Here is a 26,554-nt window from a genome sequence, read left to right as displayed (position 1 = left end):
CCATGGCACCAGGTGATGGCATAACCGACGAGTGATGCTGTGCGCCATCTCTCTCGTGCGCCCGCATCATTTTTTGTGGGGGGGTGAGGGAGAACACACACCAGGACAAGCGGCAATCAGAGGCAGAAAAGCAGACAAGGACCAGCCAGGATCGGCGACACGCCAGTTTCAAGGCGTTGTGAAGTTGGAGTCGTGTTTTTTTTATTTTTTTTTCCCAACCCGAGGGATAGACATGGCGTAATTTCTCTACAGCGCGCATTCTCAACTCGCCCTATCTTCTCATAATAGGAAGATGAAGTCACCAAACTCTGCACCCCATGCACCGCCACTAAGCCCTCCATCCCTTCTATGTGTAATTAACTAGTCTGATGTGGAAGTACCTCCGGCTAACGAAGCGTGGGCGGTCGGGCTGCGGGGTAAAGAGACTGCCTCCAAACAATTTATTTCCACATTTAAAAAAAAAGAAGAAAAACTCTCATCTGCACAGGCGCCCGGAATCATCTCCGCCGTGCGTCACAAAAAAAAAAAAAAAATAAGTCGAGCCGTTTAAACTTGTTCTGAATTGTTTTGGGCGGCTTTCTGGAGCGCGTAACGGAGAAAGAGAGAGACACATAGGCGCGCACACGCACAGGCGCGCACACGCACACCGCAGAAACAGAGGGGGGGAGCTGGTGCGTGAATTCATGTGTGTGCGTGTTTTGATGTTATTTGTGACGGAATCCCCCCTTTGGTCTCCAAGAATCCGGAGAGCGGAGAGCGGAGCAGGAGGCGGAGGCGGCGGAGGAGGAGGAGGAGGCGCGCGGAGCTGTCCAAGCCCCCACTGCAGAGCGCGGCGCTGCCGCCGGAGATTCACTAATACACCCTTGTTTTGGGATCCTAAAGTCTAACTGACACCCGCAAGTCAAAGGCTTATTCCCTTTTCTTTCTTTCTGTCTTTTTTTTCTCCCTTTCCCCCCCTCCCTCCCCCCCTCCCCCTCCACTTGAATGGACCGCGTTTGACATCTCAACAGAGGAATAGTCTACCACCTCACCGGGGGTAGAGGTGGTGGTGGGGATGGTAGTGGACGGGGCAGGTCTGCAGCTCCACTTGATTGGATTTATCAGTTTTGTGGCGTCTTTCTTTTTTTTTTTTTTATTGATGGGGACTGCATAGAGAAGAATTTGATGGATTAATCTGACGGAGGAGAGTCGCTTTTGATTCCCCACTCCTGCCGAGGGCACCCGAATGGAGTAACAGGCTGCAATGTCATCTCCACCTGGCCGCCTGGAGAGATGTGTCACGGCAATGGGGTAAGCTTATTATTAGGCTATAAAAAAAAAAAAAAAATCTTTTAAAAACTCTGATTTTTGAGGCAAATGTTGGGTTTCTTGTTTTGGTCCGGCGGGGTTTTAGGCTGTTATAATCTCTGCCGCAAACTCACCTTTCTCCTTATTAAAGTGGAGCAGCGGCAGGTTTGGCTGGTGTGTGTTCCTCTCCACTGCTTCGTTCGTCGTCCGAGTCCTCGACACACAACCTGCTGCTTGCCCTACATAGACGAGAGCAGCGTGAGGGGAATTTTCCTAAAGGCTGATTTATGGTTCCGCGTTACACACACCCAGAGGCCACGGCGTAGGCTCTGCGTCGATTTACGCAGAACCATAATTCAGGTTTAAGGAGCCACAGGCTGTTTTTACTCCCTCTCCTTCCCCTCTCTCTCTCTCTCTTTCTCTCTGCTCCTCTCTTTCTCTCACACACTGCAGCCCGCACTAATTTTTCGCACACCATTCCACCTTTGAATTTAACTTGCGTTTTCGTCACGCAGTGCTCCATCCAACAGTCTAATCCCCCCACTAATAGGGCGCGCACTCGCACAGATCTGCACAAACACGCGTGCACACGGAGTGAGATTGTGTTTGGGGGAAATTCAAACTGCAAAAAAAAAAAAAAAAATGTTAATGAGTCACGAGGTTTGCGACGACATTTGGATGTTATAGATCGTATAATCCACCCGCTCGTGGGCGTGCGCTCATTTACACTCATTTCATTTCACTTTTTTATTTCTTTTGTACAATTTTTTATTTTTTATCTTGTATTTTTGCATAATTCTTGTCTGTAGGAATTGTAAATAGTAAAGTCATACTTCTCACTACCCCAAACTGCTGCACATTAAAATGTTTATAATGTTTATAATTTTTGTACATAGAAATTCCACATTTGTCTATGTTCTATTTGTCTATTGTTCATTTGTTTATTGTTCACCTTATACCATAGAGAGCGAAACTACCGGAGTCAAATTCCTTGTTGGACAATGTTCGAACCTGGCCAATAAAGATGATTCTGATTCTGATTATAGAAGAAAAAAAAAGCCAAAGTCAACAAGTGTGGAACGCCATAATAATAGTTGGCGTCTTCTTGTTTTCCAGATCAAGTTTGAACACTTTTCCTCTGGTTTCGCGGATGCGCTGAGAAGGTACCAAGATGCCAGTGAAGGGACGGGTCGTGGAGGAGGCAGCCTCGGCCGGCCCTCGCTCCACGGAAGTAAAAGCCAGCACTCGACGCTCGGACTCCGAAGAAGAAGGCGCAAAAGCTGCGCGACGCCAGAGGTAAGAACCGGCTGGAGCTGAGGAGCTGAGGAGCAGCGCAGGAGCAGAGCGGCCTGACGCTGAGAGGCGCTATTGCATCGCGGTGATGAGCAGCCATGTAATGAATTCATATCTCAAATTGCAGTTTTCAGGCTTTGAATGCAGTCACGTTGAGGAAACACATTTTCTTCCGTTTTTCCTCCTGCTTCCCGTGCCAAGTCTCACACACAAAGTGCCTTCTCCTCCCCTCAGCCACACTGAAGCCCTCACACACACACACACACACACACACACACACACGCACACGCACACGCACACGCACACGCACGCACACGCACGCACACACACACACACACACACACACACACACACACACTCACACACACACACACACACTCACACACACACACACTCACACACACACACACACACACACACACACACACACACACACACACACACACACACACACACACACACACACACACACTCACACTCACACACACACTCACACACACACTCACACACACACACACACACACACACACACACACACACACACACACACACACACACACACACACACACACACACACACACACAGATGTTTCATGAGGGGTATCAGCAAGGGTCTAACAGATATTGGCTATAGCCCCCAATTCCACAAACCTCCTTTATCTTTATCCCTGCTGTCAAGTGGATGCTCCCTCGTTTTTATTATGGGATAGCCTACATAAATTCATTTTGATTATTTAGGTTAAATTTCCATTCACGCCACTCCAATCCCATTCTGGTATTGCAGAGAGCTGAGGAGAGACTGATGATGTGCTCAGCAGTAGCCTATTTTCTTCATAGTGGGATGACACAGAAGGAGATCAACTCTGTAGGGCATTAATACCACTGAGTTGGGAGACATGATTTTGGAAAGCTGTTGCTGTATTCATTAATATAAATATGTTGGGCATAACTGCTATGAATGTCTGGTGTGATGTCCTCACGTTGAAAACCTGAACAGTTATTTTCAGCAGTGTTGTGTTAGTTTTCCTGATCCCTTTGTAACTCCGAACATCCTTTCCTGACCAATCACATTGACCTCGTACAGTTTTCTATTAAACGGCCACTTTAAAAAAGGCTTAACAGGATAAGCACAAAAATAAAACATTCTCAGTGATGTGATGCATACCATATACTGAATCCCATTTTGTCTCCAGTGTGACACAGTCTTGAAATAATGTGTCGAGAAGAATCTCACTGAGCTGTTCACTCAACCAACTCTATTGTTTGCAGAGCAGGTCCTTAGGAGCTCATTGTCTCAAAGACGCTTGTCACTGTTGTCTCTGTTCGGAGCGTCGTCTGATTTAATGTCTCACAATAAATGTGCCGGTGTTAACATTTTATTGCACAGCCTTTAACGAGATGGCCCTCTTGAGATTATGTGTAAGATGCTTACATGAAGATCATATATGGATGCCTGCAAAAGCAGATATGATAAATACATTTTAATTGTGAAAACAGATAGGATTCTTCTTTTTTTTTAGAGGAATGGCTGTAAAAGAAAGGGAAAGGTTCAGAAATTAATCATGCAAAAATCTCTGTTTTAATGAAATACATCTAAAATGTGTATCTTTTGGAATGGCTGATTCTTTTTAGCTGATCTACATATGTATTTCAGCAATTATTGTGCTTTTATGAGGGCATAGTCTCAAAGAACAGCTCATCACCAAGATAGCTATACCTTAAAATTGTCTGTGTGCCATAAGACTATTGCTTTGGGATTTCTGAGGTGATTTTATGGTTCTGGGTACGCTGTTAAAGATACTTGAGTCACAAGCAGCAGGATAAAACTGACAATGAGTCCTCACCTTGTATAGTTTTTCTTCCTTTTCTCCTTTATAGAGGGTTTGAGGTAGGAGTATAAAGACAAGACTGCTAACTGGAGCTTATGAGGAATAATTATAAAGATGCTTACAAAAAATAGAAAAGCCAAGGGAACCTGTGGGTGGAAAAATGCACCTTCCTGGCCCGCAATGTAGTTGTATTTGTCCTGAAGCAAGTATGGACACATCCTGCGATAGGAGCTGCAGCAAATAATATCAGTTATCAGTTATTATTTTTATTCTTTCTCTGGCGTGATGGTAGTGAGGGGGAGTGGGTATGAACTCAGTATCCACTGAAGTCAAATAACTAAGTTTGAAGAAACCTCTCAGTTTTGCCTACGGCATTAAAAGCCAATCACTTGCAGCCACTGAGCCTCCGGCACGACCTTTAGCTGGCTCTTCATTAAAGCCCGTTTAAGCACTGTGTCTGTGCTTTGTTCCGCCACATAATCTTGCTGCTACAACATCCTTCAACAAAATTTGGTTACATGTTACTAATGTCTTCCCTCACTATCAGAAGATTGTAAAAGCTGACCCTCACAGCTGTTTTCTTTATACCCGCAACCGCAGGTCAAATGCTCACATGAGGCTCGATCTGACGAAAATTAGTGTTTTCCTTTTCCCAGCAATTACCCATTAAAAGCATTGAGTGACATATGATAATAAGTCATTTTACACCCGCTGATCTCCTATATAGCGATGTGTGATGTTGCACTCTCAGACAGAATTTAATAACCCAAAAGCCTCCTTAAAACCTACACTATTTAATCATTTAATCAAAACATAGTTGGTGGTCTCATTTAATGAGTTACTGAGGCATAGAGATATCAAATAGTGCTTGACATATACAGGTTTTTTTAACTGTTAAGATAAGACTTCATCTTATAATGAAAATGACCATAAATTATGTTTTTGATCATGCAGTAGTGATTATCATGCCATAACACAATAGCAGCACATTAAATATGTAGGAGTTTGAAATGTCCTGTCTTTTGTATTTTGAACATGATACCACAAACATTATGCAGTTTATTAAGATTTGAGAGATACCTCTGGGAACACTGAAGCCATGAACCTAATTCATACTTTTAAAAATCCATAACCAATATTTAAAAAAAAGACAACTAAATCTTAGCATTTACCCTTGTCACACTTAGAAGCAGCAACAGCAGTGTGCACATTGCATCTAACATTGGCACTCTTTTGCTCTTTTTCACTCTTTTTAACCCCTTTTAACTCTTTTAATGGTTTGACCTGTGCATGTGTGCAGGAATAAATATCAAGATCCAATAATACACACTTGCATCAGGACGTTTTTAATTGATTTTAAGTGGTCCCATTTGCTTCAAATTTAAAGGGGTATAATAAAAAAAAGAAAGAAAACACTTACAATGCTTGAGAGCAACAGTAAACAAACAAACATACTCCATTAGTGTATGCTACATTATGTTTTCATTATAACATGCAGCTGATCTTGTGTTTTGGATTGTAGCCACTTAGTGACACTTAAATGTTGCTTTTGCATTTAATGTACAGGTATACTCCATCAAAGCCAGTGTTTCATGCCCGAGTCATCTTATTAACATAAATCTTTTTGGCTGCAGTGAATGCCATTATTGCTAGCATAATTTATTTAACAGATAGTAATGTTAAAGGTTAAATGAATGTTAATGACCTTTATTGACCTGTATTGACAGGGAGTCAGTCCTGAAACAAATGTCTTAAGGTCTCAGTGGTTACATATTGACCTCAATGGAGCAGACACAGGAAAAAGTGAAAACTATTTAATGCTTACATTTAACAGATATATATCTCAAGAAGTAAAATAAAAGCATTGCTCAGTTATTGCCTTTATTGACTTGACAACCAAATGTGTGTGTAATGAATCTTTCTCGTGATAAAACACTGTAATACACAACTGTAAAAAGGGCCTGAGGCTGGTTAAATGGTCTTCAGTGATAACAGCTAAAACTGTCTGACAAATCAATTCTTCTTAAAGCAGTTGCATTATAAAAAAAAAAGGCTGAAAGCGGAAGACTGAAAAACTATCAGCTTACAACCTTGTAGTAGAGTAACATAAGCATTCATTCTGAGAAATTCACCTCTAGCCACCTCATAGAATAGGTCCAACATTATCTCATTTCAAAGACTGTTTTTCACTTGTAACTCCTGAACGACAGATGCTATACTAGTTCAAGTCAGACTTGTGCCAGGCCAATAACACACACTCTGGGCTTATCTGAGCTTTTTTCAATGCCAGCAGTTGAAAATGCAGCTGAAGATGAGGGTGATGGAACTATGGCGACTGAAAGTGACTGGTGCATTTGCAGGGCAGAAAACAGAAACAATGACCATTAGCAAAATAAGCAAGCTGGGTGAAACTTCTGGGTGGATATCTCAGTGTCAACATTAGGCATTGCGATGTGATACATGTAAACGGTTATTAGGACTGCTTTAAACCCACTTTACTAAAAAGAAATACACGGCACGAGCTCAGGTATGCAAATCAGCAGCCATTGTTTAAAAAACAGAGATGCACAAACATCTGCTCTGATTTCACGTCAGTGTTCCCGTTTTGCAAGCTCAGTGCTTTCAAGATGATTGGGGCTTTATTTAGAATTGTAAATCACTGTTGACTCTCTATATTATATGTTAATTACCAGTATTCTTTTTACCAGCAGCCTTTTTACCAGCAGCAACCAGAATAGTTTTTGAGATTAGTACCAGCCTCACTGGAGGCTCAGTTGTTATTTTAGATGATGAGTATTATATTTTATCTGTCTTCGAGTTCAAGGCCAAACAGGTGACAGCCAGTGCAGCCAGTTTGGCCCTTTCATTTTGGCCCATTTAACACCCACATTAAGTCTTTATGCTTGTCAGACACCAGATTTAATATTAACTCTCTTATTTAACACACTTTTTGGCTTTTAAAATGTGTTTTTTGTTCAATTTTGCATGGCTTTGAGGGACAGACTAGTTACATGACTGCATCAGAATTATGTCATCCCTTCCCATACTTCGAGCCGGGATCACTGTGAACAGCTGAAGTCTCACTGATGCCATGAAATGTGGTTGCTGCGCTCACAGTTTCATGTATTACATTATGGCAAAATTAGCTCACTGTCTCAGTGTGATGATTAATACATTTTTACAGTGAATCAGACAGTATTATATGAGAGGGTATAACAAATTCACAGTCTGTCTTTCTTTTAACAATGGTCCCGCAGTCATTTTTTCGGTTACAGTCGCACTATCGTTATATTGGAGAAAAGCGATGCAAGAAGAACAGTAAATGTAATTCTCTTCATAACCCAGCAGCCACATTATGAAGCAAAAGGCTGGCACTGTCTGCTCAGTACTGACTGTGCCAGCGACGTTAAGTCCATTATGAATTTCATCAGTCAGCTTTAGCTCAAGTAACATAGCTTTATTCTTTTTCTCCATCTTATTTTGTTCCTTGAATTCGCAATGAATGAAAATATACATTAAAAAAAGCAACAACTAAAACACACAAATTAGGGTTTTGTGTGTACGAGGATGAGGGTGAAGAAGGATTTAGGAGTTTAAAACCAGGAATACCTGTTTTGTGAAAACATTAGGGGTGTAACAATATATCGTGCCACGAAATTTCACGATACAAAAATGTCACAATACGTGTCGTGGAGGTGACAAACTGTATCGCGATATTGGGTTATTAATATTAATCTATTGTGCTGACTAGTAACGTGCAGTGTATTGCTGCCAACCACGCCTCGACCCGCGGACCAAAATCTTACTCCGCTCAGAAGAAACTAGTACCGTTTTGCGGTCCCGATCACAGGACTCTTGCAGGGTTTTGAGCTCTGAACTTTTAAGTCTGGTGTAGAGTTAAGCCTTACCTTATTAAATTAAACCTTTTACGGGTCGTGAGTAGGATAAACACGGGGACAACTTCTGCTGAGTTTGAGTGTACTTTAATGTCCGCTCAACAGTGTAGGATTTTAGAACATCAACACAGCACCTAGTGCTGTATCACTCCGCCCAATCTAAAACATACTAAGCACTACAGATAACTGACTAGTGTCATTATAGTCCCTGATTTACATCAGAATATAAAGAATATATTTATAAAATAATGAACCCTGAATATAAAAATAACCTTAACAAAAATACATCTCCTCTTACACTTATAAGGTGAGCATGAATCAATCTTTTTTATGATGTAAAATTGTATGTATTTATTTACTTTTGTTTATTTATTTAATTTTAGTTGTTAAATTTCTGGAAAAGTAAAAAGTCAAATCATACATGAGATAAACTATTCAGTTTGTCGCAAAATATTTTTTACTTGTATGAAACTGAAGATGCATAATGCAAACCTGAAATTTACTTTTAGTTCAGTTTGTGGAAAATGGTTGGCCTGGCTTTCTCTTTAAAACTTAAACAGTTATAAAGCATTACAAACTGTAACTATAGGGCAAATGCACAGCATTGTTTTGTATTTTGTGTCTTTCAAATAAAAGACCATTTTTTCCAGTCATATGTTCCTTATTCAAGGTTGTTAAAAAGAAACTGCTATAATATCGTATCGTATCGTTATCGTGACCTCAATATCGTGTATCGTACCGTATCGTGAGATTAGTGTATCGTTACACCCCTAGAAAACATGCTTAAGTTTGTCTGCTGACTGGGTCCTCTAATGTTCTATTTGTTCTGGTGTTCTGACTGAGAGTAGGAATGTAGGAGTACCACTTAAACAAACATTTAGTGTAACATATTTATACTTTTATCAACTTGTCATTGTCAAGAATCATTATTTGGTTTAATAAAGAGACAATTAAACTACATATTCTGAAGTTTTATATTAAAGGAAAAATCCTAAAGTGAGGGAGTTATGTCACAGTTTTGGTATTTAAGTTCCTGTTTTATTTTGAAACCCCACATCGTTGTTTTTCAGTTATGTCTTGAACTCCCTTGTTCCCATCTGCCCTGATCGTGTGCACCTGTGTCTCATCAAGCCTTCTGTCTTTCCCTTGCTCCCTGCTGGTCCGTACTGTTTCTACCCCCCTTGTGTCCTGTCTGGTTTTTGGTAAGCGCTTGTGTTTTTTGTAAATCCTGCTCAGCAGTCCTTTTAGTTTGTTTTTTGATTAATAAATCACCTTTTTTTTCACGGTGGGGGGGCAGCACGGTGGCTTGGTGGTTAGCACTGTTGCCCGGCAGGGGCCTTTCTGTGTGGAGTTTGCATGTTCTCCCCGTGCTTGCGTGGGTTTTCTCCGGGTAGGCTACTCTGGCTTCCTCCCACAGTCCAAAAACATGCATGGTAGGTTAATTGATCATTCTAAATTGCCCGTAGGTGTGAGCGTGAGTGTGCATGGTTTGTGTGTTTATATGTGGCCCTGCGATGGACTGGCGACCTGTCCAGGGTGTAATCCCTGCCTCTCACCTGAAATGAGCTGGGATAGGCTCCAGCAGACCCCCGTGACCCTGCAAAGGATAAAGCGGGTATAGATAATGGATGAATGGATGGAAATCACCTTTTTTTTGGAACAACTACACCTGCGTATCTCCTGCGTTAGGGTCCTACATCCACCACTCCGTAACAGGAGTGCATTAAGGAAAAAAAAAAGTTGTATTTTGTTTGAAACATAAAAACCAAACAAAGTTGAATCTGATTCGTACAATGAAAAGCACTGTTATTTTCTTTATTTTGAGTTATTTCCGGGAAAGAATGCACTTTTAAATATGTGTTTTTATTAGACAAAATTAGTAAATGCCCCTGAATGAAAGATCAGCCTTTAAATACCATCAATCCTCAGAGGCAGGCTTTTAGTTTCAGGGACAAAATACTGCAGTGCTGCATTGTGAAATGATACGATGAGGAAAAAGATACATCTGTAAAAGAATCCCAGAAATAAAAAAGAGGAATTAATTAAAAAAAATGAAAATACTGTAGGAATACAAAATGTCAAAATATAAAGAATCTTATCAATGTGAAATATTTTAAATTGATTAATTATTTAATGTATTTTTTTAATAGTTATGCAGATGTACTGGTGAAGAGAAAGCTGAACTGAAAGAGCTTGCTCTCAAATTTAGCTGTCGAACTGTGCCAGACTTCACCTGTATACATGAATTTGGGCAGTGACCGAAAGAATGAGGTTGCCCAAATGAGCTTCCTGTGAAGGGTGGCTGGGCTAACCCCTTGGGGATAAGGTGAGGAACTCTAATGTGAGCCACACTGAGGTGCTCAGCCACATTGGATGGAGCCAGCTGATGCAATTTGGGCATCTGGTCAGGATGCCTGCTGGATGCCTTGCAGGGGAAGTGTTTTGAACATGTCCCATCAGAACAATGCCTCAGGGCAGACCTACTACTCACTGGACATATTACATCTCTTGCTTGAATTGGGAATGCATCAGTGTCTCCCAGCAGGGGAGACACTGATGGGTAGTGTGCGGTCTGGGGATATCTGCTCATACTGTAACATGTCACCCTTTCCTGAATATAAAACAGGAAATTAAGGGAAGGTTGGATTATTTTATAGTTTAAGGAGTCAGTTTAATTTTTGTAAGTTTTAACATTTTTCTGCCTTGCTTTTTCATTTTACATTTCACATTTCTTAATCAACTGCTGCTGCTTTTCCCATTCCTTGCTTTTTCCCTAGACAGTGTGCTGCTCTTACAAGATTTATGTGCAATTGCCACATCCTGATTGTAAACCTTTAACTATTTCCAAGTCAGGGAGTTGGAAGGAGTTACATACTGTACAGTGCATGTCACCCAGGGTAAGCCTTAAATCCATCTACATTGGATTCCTTATGTTCTCTGGTGGTGAGAACTTGGTGGCATGAAGAACAGGACACAACACAGCCTGAGAGGATTTGTTTCTTCTGTGTTCACCCAGACTTTACCATGAGCTTTTCAGGGAAACACAGCTTTCTGAAGTCTCTGTCCCAAAATGCTGGGGCAATCATGCAATATACAAGACTTTATAACCTATATCTCTTTCACCAGTGCCAAACTGTGTGTACGAGTTGTTGCTGATTTGTTCATGCCATCATGTGTTACAGTGAGAAATATGGCAAATAACCTGTTATTAGGAATTGTATCTATACGTGTCCAAGTCTGAAACTGTCTCTAATCTTTGATTGCGCAAATTTTGGGAGCAATGCCAATTAGTTACATGGTCTTAGTAGAGTTCTCCGCATACAATATATGGCTCTGTGCACATTAAGAAAAGTTAAGGTGATGTATGTGTCGCACTTATTTTATCCTGGAAAAGAGCCTTGTATGGTTTGATTTGTCTGAATAAATAGGGGATCCTCCAACTTAATGGACCAACATTTTTCACGAGACTGTGTCTAACTTCAAAACCTTTGTACATGTACCTGGCTCTGATCCACTGGTTCGTTCAGTTTTCAAATAAAAGCCCTCTTACTTGTACCAACAACGACAAAAAAAGCTTCCTTCAGTTCCACAAATGTAGGCCTGCAGGCATTTGTCATCGAGATGAACACATCTCTTTGTGTGACAACAGAGTTTGACGGACTTCTCTCTCACGCTGAGTTTTGACAATCTAGTAAATTTGTGTTTATTTAGTTTACTTATTTGGTGGGGGGTGCCTGGGCTGGCTCTCGGGTGTTTCTGTGAGGGGCCCGGGTACTGGTGTTGGTGCGGTGTCTTGTGCTGGCCAATCGGGACGGAGGACCTCCTGGTTCTGTTCCTGTTCTGTCACGGGTGGGTGCTGGTTGAGGGGTTGGTGGGGGGATTGGACTTGTTTGGTTGTTGGTGTATACGTATATGCATGCTTTAATGTGTGTAGAAATATCTATGAGTAACAATGCTTGTAATGACATTGTATACGGATATATATGAATTCACACCGTAAATAATCTAAGTTTTTATGTCTAGATGAATACAGGGACTCGGGGTAAACAGCGTTTATATACAGTGGCATGTACATGGCAATTCTGACTCCGGTATCCCACAATATATACTTTATATTTATACTATGTAAAATTTGTACTATTAATGTGTATAACTTCTAAGTATGATTCTTTTGATATTTTATAACGAGGGTCCATCTCCAAGGGGTAAGGGTTAATTAGTTTATTACTGCTTCCGACTCCTTTTCGAACATATCAAGACTGCTGCTGCTGCTACCATAAAAAATAAAGAAAATGTAATTTGCATTCATTGTTTCAGTATGTTCAAGCTGTTACACTATCATTTTGAAATAAAGATGATTGAATATGTGTACAAATCTAATTTTGACAATAAGTGTCAGTAATATTAGCTCCAGCTTTTATTGGGCCAGTCGAGTAGCACTGAGTGCAGATTATACATGTATTTACACTTTTCAAACTATCCAACGTAATATGGTCGAAATAATTCTGCTGACCAGTCTTGTGAGACCTGTGCTCTGTTTACTCTGTTCCACGTAAAAGCCTAATTACCCATCTGTACATGTGGCTTACATAACAATGTTAAGAAATGCTGCCATGCACCTGTGACTCTGTTTGTGCCTGTAACATTTTCTATTTGTAACCAGTCGTGGCTAGCCTCTATGTTTCAAATAAATTCAGGCCAACAACGAACATTTACCATTTATTCTGTGAACTGAGCCAGGATTATTTTTTTAAAACATTCCCCTGGATCCTCCAGCACTAATAAACAAGATAATATCTGATAAATTAACAAAAGACAGCAGACAAAATATATATTAAAATCAATAGCTGGAAAATTGTGATCCTCACCTCACAATGTCAGACAGAATGAAAAGGTGAGAGGTGCGGAAATCAAAATGGATTTATAGAAGGGGGCCCAAAAGGAAGGAACACAGTGACATTGAAAGGTTCCTGCACAGGTAAAACAAACAATTGTATAATTGTTAGTCAGCTAATATAGTCACATGTATATATACACTCATTACTTTATTAAGTATACCAGTCAGACATAAAGTGGCCAGTGAGAGTAAATGTTTAAAATGAATCAAAATGACAATTGATATTATTTATTGACTTATTCCTTTGACTTGAAGCTTGAACTTACATTGACATACACAACAACATCCATGAACTGGCTTAAACTGTTTAATTATTACTGGTGCACATTAAAGACAAAATAGAATCTGTTAAAATGTGTATTACATGTTGTAAGAATATGCTTTAATCCCATTAGTTTAATGGCAAACACTTCTGTACTAACTGGAATTTAAAACTGTCATTGAACAAATACAGCGTGCAGTTTTGTGTTTTTGTGTTTAACCTTGAGCTTTAGATCCATGTGTAATTCCAAGCTGGAGTTGGTATTTAGTGTCAGGACACCGCGTAGGAAGACACTGCTGTATATCAGGCTGTATATCAGAACATCATATGGCTGTTTTTTGTTATCTGCTGCATAGCACGGTAACAGTATCGGTATGAGTAGAGCATTGTAACAAAGTAGATTTTTTTCCTCATGCCCCAGTGCACAATTTTGAGGGATATGCAGCTCACTCATTTGACAAAAAAAGAAATAACAAACAAACTGATATTTGGAGCATGTTCCTGGCTTCTTGATCTAAAACACAATAGCATACCTATAATTATGGAGTGAGAGTAAATGGACACATCAAACTGCACATTTTAAGTGATTCTGTCATATTGTTTATGTCGTTTAATAAAGAGCAAAATTTGTTATATGTATTTTGTCCTAAATCACAACAGATTTTCCAAGACATTATCAAAGATAATGACACGGCTTATAATACGTTTACATGTAATATTTTTTTAAATCAAGTTTCAACATGAATTGCACCTTGATCACTCTGTGTTTCATTATCGTATCAGTTCAGATTTCTTTCTGTATTTTTTCCCCCTGTGTGATCTTGTTAAGAACTCTTCAAGCAACGGGATGGAAATGCCAAAAATATTCCTTAACATCCTCAGATCATCTAAAATATACCATTCCAGCTATAATGCTTCCTTCTACTCTGGTGACAAGTGCTGTCTAAGCTGGACAGTACATTTCGTTTTGTGGAAATGATGAGGCTTTTGTCTTTTCTTGCCAAGAGTGGTTCTAAGTAGCAATATATACCGGATGCTATATATACATATATACACAGGATGTTAAACAGGACATTAGTTTGAATGAGTACAGTATATATATATATATATATATATATATATATATATATATATATATGTGTGTGTATGTATGTATGTATGTATGTATGTGTGTGTATATATATGTGTGTGTGCGTGTATGTATATATATATATACAGTATATATATGTATACATATATATATATATATATATATATATATATATATAAATGCATCATTTTTTTTGTTTGTTGAAAAGTAAAAAAAAAAACAATGTGAATAGCAACTCAGCATTTAATGTCTTTTTTAAACAGGCCTTGAATGTCTTAAAAACAAGCTTTTATTGTTTTTTCTATATAAATTAGAAATTAAGCCTCTGGGCCATGTCTTTATCTTTAACGTTTCTAACCTCATTATCTATGCTTGATTCTGAGTGGGCGGGGAGGCTATGATAATGAGGAACTGTGCTGATTGGCTGCCTGAATGACGCGATACACTGCTACGAAAAGATGGAAATAACTAGCATTGGTTAGTTATGTCAATGACAGCATTTTTTTCAAAGGCTTATCACCTAAAAAATATTGCAAACATGTTTGATATGTGGCCCTGCGATGGACTGGTGACCTGTCCAGGGTGAACCCCTGCCTCTCACCTAAAATAAGCTGGGATAGGCTCCAGCAGACCCCCGTGACCCCGCAAGGGATAAAGCGGGTAAGATAATGAATGAATGAATGAATGAATGTTTGATATGCAGGAAACCTTCTCTGCAGGCATGCTGTGGCACCAGCTGTCTGCCACCAGGACTTCGTTCTGGTCATGGCCCTTAGAACATAGGGGAGGTTGAAGACCAAGGAACCCTGACAAAACTCTGCAGGGCTTGATGTAATAACCGGTTACATTAGAGGCAAGGGGAGAGATTATTGTTACCAAAAAGCTATCAGTATCATATCCTTGTGTTCATCGGTCTCACTCAAACATCATGACTAAATACTGGTTGTACGTGAATTCATAAATATCCATTAGCATTTTCAAGTGCAGTGCTTTTTACCACTGTCTGATCAGTACTGCAGAAAAGTTTGAGATCTCGTGGTGGCTTTTTAAAATTTAAATTTAAATACAGTTTCTGTGTTGCCATCAATAAACTTTGCTAGGTACTTCTGTATCACCTCCATAGCCACTTTTAAGAAATACTGGTCACACAGTCATACTGTACATTTGGATTGGTGGTGGCACTTGGAGCCTAGTAGGGCTACTAGTAGCCCTACTAGGCTCCAAGTGCCTAGTAGTCCTAGTAGGGCTATCCTTTTCTGGATTGAGGCTGGCTCCCGAGGGTTAACTTTTGAGGATCTTCTGAATCCCTTCTAAAGTGAAGTCACCTGTCTCTTGTGTGGATGCTAGAACATAAATGACATAAATCTGACGTTACAACAACTCAACTAAGAAGGCGAGTTTAAATAGGAAAGTCCACAGATGAAGGTCGGGATGGATAATGAAATCTGCAGATGCAGGTGATCAGCTTGGAGAGACCAGTGACTAGTACACCTGTGATGCTGAATGAACATATTTTTTCCATCCACAGACAGTCAAGAATGGTGGTGGCACATGGAATTTAGCCCAGTTGAGAGTTTGGGTTAGAGGCAGGGTACAGTCTTGATGAGTTTCCTGTGTATCACAAGACCAAGGGAGACACAGAAAGCCATTCTCACTCACTCTCTCAATTAGGTACAGGCTCTGCTAAAAAATGTCTTTCCCATGTGGTTGTATCAGCTATTCATGAATGATGGTTCTTGATGCAGCGCCCTCTGAGGGACGGATCGTTAGTGTCCAGTTTAGGCTTCCTTCCTTTGCCCTATACACTGTTTTTAGACTCCTTTGCTGATATTATCCACTTTAGAAGGAATAATACACAAATCCCTTCCTCTTTGAGAAACAATGTTTTCACATGTTTCCATGATTTTCTCACACATTTGTTGAGCTCCTTGCTTCTTGCCCATCATTGCTCTGCAAACATTTAGCCTTTCACAGATCCTACTTTTGTACCTTATCATCATTACAATCACTTATTTGGAATGACATCATTATTATTTTTTCTTTTATTTCTTCAGTAACACAAATTTGACATATCTTAAGTTCACACTGTCTGCAAAAAAGTCAAAGTAATAGTAAAACCCATTTTATCCTCATTTTCCATATTGTAAAAAAATAGCTTGTAATATTTACGTTATATTGTGTAAATTAAATATGTATATATCTATACATATATTTATATATGTATAGATATATACCGGTAGATATACTGTATATATCATACAATTCTCATTGTGGAAATGTTAAGGAAAGTCCTAAATCTTCCTTATAAAATGTCAGGTAAGAATGAAAATATGTATTATTCATATTTTCTTGACTTTTTCTAGCAATACTGTATGTGGTTTTTGAGAGATTTAGTTGATTAGTAAATGCTTGTCGCTTCCATCAATAATAGATTGTTAAAGACATTGGTGCACTTGTCATGCATGAAAATGAGTCAAATTAGGTTTTTGGTTAAAAATTAATGGGTGAATTTATTTCATCCTTACATCAGACTGTCTAACAAGGCTTACCAATGATTTTCTACAACCGTCCTGTGTCGTTTTAATGTTTCAGGTTCTTTCAATAATTCATTGCAAGAAAAATTGCATTGTATATTCATAAAGATGGCTCAGTCTCATTTCAACATACTGTGCAATGTTCTTTTAACCCCAGTGTTTAAACAGTTCAAGCTCTGCTACACTTCTAACAAGTGCATTTAAATTAATTGACATCACAGGAAAAGTTTATTTATTCAGTTCTTATAAAAATGTTTTTCAAAGTCTCTGACATAATGTGAGTTCTTTGAAAAATGAAAATTTAGATACTAAATACAGAATGCTTAAATACAATTCAAATTTAAAATGAAGTGGATCTCATGATTTGGCTTATTTTCATAGAGTAATATCAATATGACACAATACATGAAGCAGTTTCTTGCTGACCTTATTTTTTTTTTCAATACCATTATTTATTAATTTCCTTTTCAGTGGTATTTTTTTCCTTTTGTTTGACATCCTGCTGTTTAAAAACAAACCCAAAAGTCAGACAAGAGACACAAATACACATGTACAGTAGCTGCAATGGCAGTGACAACAACCGAATGCTGTCCTCAAATGAATGAGGGAGTAGATTTGTCCTTGTTTTTTCATATTTATTAGAATAAAATATGAATGAAAGAATATTTTATGTCCTCTTTTTTCCATTTCTACCTCTGTCATGCAAAAAAAGGAAAGGCGTAGAATTGGCCAAAGTCTCCCTACCTAACAAATGTACACACATTTCGCTGCAATGCTAAAAATTTGATGTGGAAAAAGGCTGTTGGGTTGTTAAAAGACTATCAAGGGAACAGACTGGCTTTTTTTATCGAGGACAAGCAGGAAGGTAACTGGAACTTAAACAAACAAATATGTGATATTTCAAACAAGACATTTTCACCACACTCTGATATGAAATAGGACAACAAGCATTTATGCTTTGTGACTCTATCTGCGTGGGTGGATAAAGCACACTGTGGTCTGTGAATTGTGCAGTCTCTGGAAATATGAATGTTGGTACTCCCAGGTCAGAAGAAAATAATCTATACAAGTATTCGATTTCAAAATTAGCCTGGATTATTACCTGTATAATCTTAGCTGTTACAGTGTATCCAGTATAAGTAGATATACTTTGTACTTTCAAATTCCTTCTTTAAATGACATTTATTTATTTATACAGGGAAGTTTTTGACTTAGTATTAGATAACACTGATGTAATGTGACCTATTAAGAAATTTGTTTGTACATTTGTGAAAGATCGGAATAATCGTGTTCTGCACGTATATTACTCTGCTAAGGTTGAAGGCATATCATGTGTTTCTATTCTTATCTTCACTGCCATAAGAGTGACATCTGTCAGAAAAGGTTTTGCATTATTTCACGAGCAAACACTGGCTCATATAAATTTAGCAAAAAAAAAAGTAAGGAAATTTGTGTTTGGTAGATTATTTCTTTTTTGTAAAAATGCTTCCTGGCAATGAATTTTATACCGCTGGAAAGCCTGTTTATTTCCTTTTTTAAACTGTAACACAGTTGTAAGGAACATGCATTTGTGGGATGAGCAGCAGAATTGAGTCTATGTGTTTTTCTCATGGACATTTGCCAAATCTTCTCTGTCAATGCCAAACAGCTGTAATTGGTATTGATTCTTGTTTTAAGCTTTTGGTACCCCCAGTTGCTGCCAATCAGGTGCTACAGTGGTCACCAGGTGTCTGCACCAAGAATCTGCATGCCAAAGTGACCAACACAACCACGTTGGTTGACTTGCGAAAAATGCTGGTTGAAGAATGGGATGACATCCCACAGAAGTGTGTGACCAGCATGAGGAGGAGGTGCCAGGCTGTTGTGGCTGTGTATGGTTTTTCTACACTGAGGCTCCTGTTAAATGGATCAATTGTTAAATTGCCAAAATGGGTTGTTTCTTCAAACTAATCATCCAATCCAGCAAACACCAAACAAGAGTCAATGGCAAAATAAGCTGGTGCAAATTTTTCATGGGTGCAGCCCACATATTCAGCTCTGCTGCTCATCCCGCAAATGCATAATCCTAATAAATTGTTACCGTTTAAGAGAGATATAAATAATTTATTACAGAAGCATTTGTACAACAAAGAAATGATCTTGTTTTTTTTATCAGGTTTGATTTTTTAATCAGAACTTCAATCATCAGATAGATAGATAGATAGATAGATAGATAGATAGATAGATAGATAGATAGATAGATAGATGTATCTGTATCTATATTTGACTGGCGCTTACATCATACGCCTTCTTTAGGATAGACATACAAGCGAATATGAATGATGGTTTCACCATATACAAGGAACCTGACTGACTCTATTTCATTTTCCAAAGTAGCAAGAAAAACAAGCTGTCTGAATGATACTTTCAAAAAACATAACATCTCCAAAGGCTACAAGACAAACTACCAAGGACGTTGAAATCCCTGTTTCAACTGCTGGAAGGGTAATCAAGAAGCTTTTTAGATGACAGTGAATTCAGGAAGTGAAGTATCTGGGCGTTGGTGCAGATTTTGGGAAAAACATCACATCCAAATGAGAAGGCTGACCTGGAGAAATCTGGAGTGGGGATTTCAGCATGCACACTACACACAAAACTAAGAGTTCTGTGAGTGAAGAGAAGGCTTACAGCACTACTGAAAAGCAGGAATATAAAGACATGTAATGAGAGGGAAAAGTTTCATAGATAAGCCTTTTATATTCAGATTTTTAGGTATGCATTGGTTTTTAACTATAATAATAGTAATCATCATTATTATTATAACAAGGTAGAAAACATTTTGTTGAACATAAAAAACTGAACATTTTTTAATTTCCCAGCATTTCTTAAATATTCCAGCAGACATTATACCAGCAAAGAACAATAACTTAAAATAAATAAATTAGCAAAATCATTTTTTTGGCCTTCTTTGAGCTTACGTTAGGCTTAACTGACTGAACATTGTAACATAGGCCTTAAAACAATAAAAATGCATTAAAGCGCTCAGGGTTTTTTATCATTTCAAATGATAAATCAAACTTGTAGTGCTGAAAGACTTTGCAGATGTGCCCCCTCTAGATATTTGAGCAGAACATTCATTGCAAACAGCCATTCTTGTATTATTCTTTGCCACTCTAAAATACTTCCACACTGCTGACATGTTTGCACCGCACCACTTCACTCCACGCTCTTCGCTGTTTGATTTCGTCATCTAAACGCACCTGTAGTAGATTGATTTATGTTGTTTTGGTTCCACCTGCTGGTGAATTTTAGGTAAAATTCTTATGTGGTTAGTTTTTGGTTGGCCAACGATTTATGTGGTGCGCAACCATTACGGGAGCGTTATGTGGTTAGTTTTTGGTTGGCCAACAATTTATGTGGTGCGCAACCATTACGGGAGCGTTATGTGGTTAGTTTTTGGTTGGCCAACGATTTATGTGGTGCGCAACAGTTACGGAGCGGCCAGTCTATTTATATTACAACGCCGTTATTAATTGTTCGTTTTTTTCCCCACTTATTCCACCGAACACCGAAAGTGTTTTTTTGCCATTTTCGGCCGAACAATTTCGGTTACCGAACAATCGATGCATCACTAATCGTAATAGCGGTAAAACTACCCAAATTATCGTGATATTAATCTGAGGTCATATCGCCCAGCCCCAGTCTACACTGTTCTAAAAAAATTTCAATTTTATCTTACCTGCTATGAAGTGGACATATAAACATCTAAACTTTGCTTTAGTCATAAGGCTTGGCAGGGTTGTGGCCTCCTCCACAATTTCCCTGGATGAATGTAAACAAGATGACTCTGCCCCCCCACTTAACCCTCCCCCTCTCCCACGACAAAACATCTGTTGACTTGTTTTCAGAACTGTACCGAGCCGTCTGATAAGATCAAGGACAATGGCTGAGAGCAGCTCTGGAGCGAAGTTTTCACAGACTTACCGCCCACACACACACACACACTGCTGATAACCACACCCCCCGCCCCCCATCTTCAACGCCTTCCCTGGCTCCCTTCTTATCATCAGCCCCCCTGACACGGACTTCGAGTTCGAGCGCCACGGTGCCGCGGCCCTCACTTGGATGAACTGTGCCGGGATCCCCCCCCCCCGACTTGCTCACCCCCCATTCCCAACAAGCTATGATGTTGTTTTGTTGTGTGTATGTTGCTTTTCTGTGCTGAGGTGTTTTTTTGCACCTTGACACTAGGTATTATTACACAGTGTGAAGATGCCTTTTTTTTCCTCCTCCCTCCATCCCAGTGTCATCCTTCCTCTAAAAATGGCATCCGTATTAATGGTGCCATCGGTGTAAACCGGAGTCAAGTTCTCTCGTCTGATTTATGTCTGACCTGGCAATAAAGCTTTTTCTGATTCTGATTCTGATTCTGATGCTCCTTTAAGGGTGGAAAACAATGATCAGTCACACCTTGAAGTGGACATTGATTGGCTGTCACTCTGTTTGGGCTTGTTTAGCAATGCTGCTAGGCTCCCATTGTAGCTGGACAGGCCTGGAGGAGGAACGGTGAGTAGCGGAGAAAAAAAGTGAAAATAGAGGAGCACGTGAAAGTTGTTGGTCCAGTCAATGGGGAATTTACATTTCAAAAACGCCCCGACGGCACCATTGATAAGGGTAGAGTGATATGTGTTATTTATGGAAAGGACTTTGCTTACTACCGATGCAGCTGAAGTTTAGCCTCAAACATATAAAGCAAAGCACCCGGTCGCGAGCGCAGCCACAGCTAACGTTAGCAGCAAACATGTTAGCAATTAATCAAGCCACAGCAACGCTCTTCGCCAAACTGAACTCATAGAGAGCACCGCGCGCATGAGCAGGTCTCCGAACGAGAGGCTGGCGAATGTTCTTGCCAAGTGGATGGCTACGACTGCATCTGTTCAAGTTTGTAAAAATAAATAAAAAAAATATTACTTTATAAAGCCAGTTTTTTAGTTATACTGTACCTCAATCTTTTGATCTGCCACAATATTGAATGAATTTAAAGCAAAACACCTCAAGTTGAGGGCTTTTCTCAGCAATTTTAGGGGAAATTAAAAGAGAGAATAATTAATTACAGATCTTGATTAATTAATTAATTTTGCAATTTTTTAATCACTTGACAAAACTACCCATAAGTATGTAAACAAATGTGCATATATCTGCTGTGGTTGACTGCCTGTCCTCCCAGATCACGTGACATGCGACCAACAATAGTAAGACCCTATTGTCCCAAGCATATCCAGTTTCACGCAATAGTTAGGTTCTGCATATACATGCTTTAATAGTGTGTCATCAACCGCAGTGCTCATTTTTCAAAAACATGTAAAACACATCCTTCAGGTTGAAATGACGCTTTTTACGTCCAATCAGCGATGAGTTAAGTTGCTTGGCTCTACCTACCTTTTCCGGTTTGGGAAAAAATGACAACGGCAAAAGCAGAATGAAAAATCTAATCAAAATTCAGAACTAAATTAAGCGGTTGTGACTTTGCTTTTGTTGTTGTGAATATTTAATTTGCCGTTGTGCTTTCTCTTTTGTGGTTGTGACTTGCACTTCAGGCCCATCGTAAAAAACAGTAATCTACCCTCATGAAGAATCTATTAAACTATGGTGAAGGTGAGATCCGTTTTGCTAAAACTGCAAGTTAAGGTATTGTTACTCTCTCTGGGAACTCGTGATGTAAAAAAACTGTCATGAGGTGGCGCTGTTGAGGACCCAACACCTGAGACAGACGGTTGCTGATAAAAGTCTTAAGCACTACACATCCAGAAAGAAATCCTGAATACAAAATGTAAACTGGCAAAGATACAGTCAAAGAAACAAGAACGGGGAAACAGAAGCTAGGAACACAGACTGAGGGAAAGTCCAGGAGCACAAAACAGAAGGACTGATATACACGCAGGCTGGCAGGACATGTGTGGCCATGACCAAAGAAAACATGCATTTAATAAGAAATACACGGGAACCAAAACTTTAAACCATAGACCACAACAGCTACACTTGTACGGATTACAGTACAGTAAAATTGCAGTAAATAACAGTACAGTACTTGTATAGTATTTAAAGATCCTATATTCCGCAATTTTCTGTCCTTATTCATATTGATCAAGAACCCCTATAGTAATTTTACTTTCATTACAACTCAAAACCTTTGTTGGTATATTCGATTGTGCAGCTTAGATCCTCTTTTTCTGTGTGTGCTTTGGTGAGCTCACACTGCTCTGCTCACTCTGCTGTTATTGGTTATCTTCCTAAATCAAACAAACAAGTTACTATCAACCTATGTAAAGGTAGATGCATGTACTGGGCTGATCTGCACTCAGAGTTTAGAGAGCCAATATGCGCGTGCAAATTTTTCTTGAATGAACAGAAAGTCATTTTGGAATTAAAAAAAAACCAAATAATTGTGGTAGTTTCTGACTTTTATTTACTGCTTAAATAATGAGAGCTAGGTGGTCTTAGGCAGGGTCCAACATTCCTTTCAGTTTTTCTTTTTTTTGTGTTTTTTTAAAAGCCTTTTGTAAGAGCCTGGAGCATGGATTAACAGTGTAATCAACATGACAGTGGATCAATGAATCCAATTGCTGGCTGCTTATAAACCAGCAAAGTCATGTTTTCTTTTTTTTGCTCATGTTAAATGCAAAAGATGCAGCATGTGGATGTGGAAGGTTTGAAATTGTTTGCCTTGTAATTGCCTTTTCAATGAGCAATGTATAATGAGTAACTGATTACATCCTTCAAGTAAATGACCCCACTCCAGAAGCCATGCCATGCTGGCATTTTGAGTGGACAAACAAATATGTTGATGTGTGTAATTATTTCTTGACTTTCAGCAGTTAAGAGCCAATCTGATCTCCTCCAAACTTGTCGCCATCTGTCTTCTGTATTTTTTTATTAATGCATTAGGTGACAGTCTGTGCAGGAAGATGAGATCCCTATTATTTATCCTTTTTGCTTTTGTTAGTTCTTTCAAATTAAATTTAGTCATAAGCCTCCTGAAGAGTATAATCTCATTTTCAAGCAGCGTTGACCTTATTATAAACTGTATTTCCAACCGGCAGCACAAAACCATCCATTTTGACATCATTGAACAAATCAGTGAAATGAGTGGAGACTGAGGTCTGGAGGCAGCCTGAGCCAGTGCAGCACCTCATTAGTGGCTTGTTGTCATTAATGCGACACAATTAATCAACAGGAAAATTAGGAGGCTAAATCTCCTCTTTTCATGACGTCTGATCTTTGATCAGATGATAGATTTTTCTCACAACTAGAATGTGATCTATTGAGCTCGTCTGAGTCTTTTGTTACGTTTGGTTTCTCCCTGTTGTCAGCATTGATGCTGAGCTAAATCCAGTTGATTTAGGTTAATGCTAATTTGCTGCATGTCGCTTAAATTTATTGACATTATTGAAACAGTACTTACAGTAATGTAGATGCATTGAATTGATATTTTCAAAGGACAACCTTTAGTGCAAATCAATTGTACAAGAGAAAAAAAATAGAACCAATTGATGTTATGTATGTGTATATACCGGTATATGTATATATACGGTATATGTATCCTATTCCTCTGCAAGTTTTTTCACAAACCTTCCAAAGGTTTGCGTAAGTATCACAATCCCTAAATGCATAAGCAAGCATATACAGTGTAAATATTGCATTTTGTTGACACTTTAAGAAACTGACATTCATACATTTTTAGCTTTGTACCTTAGGAGTCTTTCACAAATCACGATCATGTTTGTGCAGTTACTCCTTGTGGAAAAACAGGAAATATGTCATTCACATCCTAGAAAAGAAAAGAAAAAAAACACTGCAGTCCTGCAGTATTTTCTTTTATACTTTTACAGTATATTACTATTTAATCTTTTGTATTATTGCTATCAAGATGGCAGATGCTATAGTTTACCACCATCAGATACCTGACGTGCTCACCGCATTCAGCGGCGGCTGTTGCATGCCAAAGATGATCTGTTCCCATAAGTCACACATTAACTTTTCCGTCTTGCAACAGTGTATTTTAACATCACTGGTCACACTCACTCGCGTCTAAGCTCTATACTTTGTACAAGTAAGTTAAACTGTGTAAGTTATCTATAACTGTAATGATTCACTCATTTTGAAATACAAGTATATAGTAGAAGAAAGACAAGCCAATGGCTGATTTATGCCAATCATAAATGCTTCACAACACTATCTCTAAGCATTTTTTTTGTAGCTCACACAGCTTACTTAAACAGCACAGTATGCTGGGTAATGTGCTGATGATGGTTAGCTTGTCACAGCACCACTGCAATGAAGTAAAGGTTGGTGGCCAAGTGTTCTTCAAACTCCTGTGTATGATGAATCTTTCCAATAATACGTGCTTCTCTGTGTGGAGCATGTAGTCCTTAGCTGTTAATTTAAAAAGGATTTTTTTTCTCCTTAAAAATCAAAAGGATTATAATAAAATACTGTACGGTATATACAAAATATTTCTGAGGATGCAGTTGTATACAAACTGTCATCAATCTGAGGTTACTCGCTCGCTGCAGGTTTCTTTGACCAACATTGATAGCTTTTTGAAATCAATGTGCAATTTTGGCCTGTAATCTGACGTGTGCATTCTTGCATTCAGTGTAGTCTGTCGCTCTTCTTCTTCATGTCTTTCATATTTAGTATTGAGGGATTACATTTGTAGATTTTTTTCGAAAATATATTTAAAAAAGGTCAATTACACAAGGGTGATTCTCAGATTTGAAACTTTTTTCGATGGTATAATTGACTAAATCCATTTCCAAAAATGAGTGGCTAATTCTAATGCAGAGAAGTAGGATGACTTCTTGATCACTCAACCTGAACTAAAACTTAGCATTTTCTGAAATAACACATAATTTATAATTAGGGGTGTCAAAATTTATTAATTACAGGCATGTTAAGCGTGTTATGTTTTATATAACTTTATTTATTAGATTTTTCTATATTTTTGAAAACAAACAACCCCACATATGTCCCACCCTCCCCGGTTCCCACATACAAAGTAGATAATAGCAATAAAACATATGTAAACAAGGAAAAAAAAAGATAAAATAAAATACATAAATAAAATAATATTAGTAATAATAACAACAATAATGATGATAAAATAAATAAATAGATGAATAACACATGGACGGTTAAGGGTTACACATTAGTCCAAACATTTGTCAGTTAGTAGTACAATTGAGGGTTCCCACACATCCGAGTAACACTGTAAAAATGACAAAAATAAATGGTAAGCTACATCATCGAAAGACAGCGTAAGGACGAATTCTAAGACAGGGGACCAGGCCTTTATACATTTTTGGCGAGATTTGATTCTGTTGTATCTGAGCTTTTCTAAAGGTATAAAAGATATCACATCTTTGACCCATTCTGTGAATGTTGGGGGTTTGTCAAATTTCCAATTGCGGAGGGTAATGTTTTTTAA

General features: G+C 38.7%; 1 protein-coding gene across 1 annotated transcript in view; it reads left to right on the top strand.

Annotated features, from left to right (window-relative positions):
• The first annotated feature begins 789 nt into the window (after window positions 1-789).
• Window positions 790-26,554, top strand: part of grin2ab (glutamate receptor, ionotropic, N-methyl D-aspartate 2A, b) — a 130,289-nt gene continuing 104,524 nt past the window's right edge. Inside the window, exons 1-2 of the mRNA XM_061719805.1 lie at window positions 790-1,290; window positions 2,404-2,583. Of these exons, the coding sequence (XP_061575789.1) occupies window positions 1,273-1,290; window positions 2,404-2,583 (198 nt within the window). The 5' untranslated portion in view covers window positions 790-1,272. The remainder of the gene's footprint in view (window positions 1,291-2,403; window positions 2,584-26,554) is intronic.

This window comes from Cololabis saira, chromosome 1, assembly GCF_033807715.1.
Source record: "Cololabis saira isolate AMF1-May2022 chromosome 1, fColSai1.1, whole genome shotgun sequence".
NCBI classification, from domain to species: Eukaryota; Metazoa; Chordata; class Actinopteri; order Beloniformes; family Belonidae; genus Cololabis; species Cololabis saira.
Note: the sequence above shows the minus strand (reverse complement) of the source record. Positions and strands in the feature narration are given on the sequence as shown.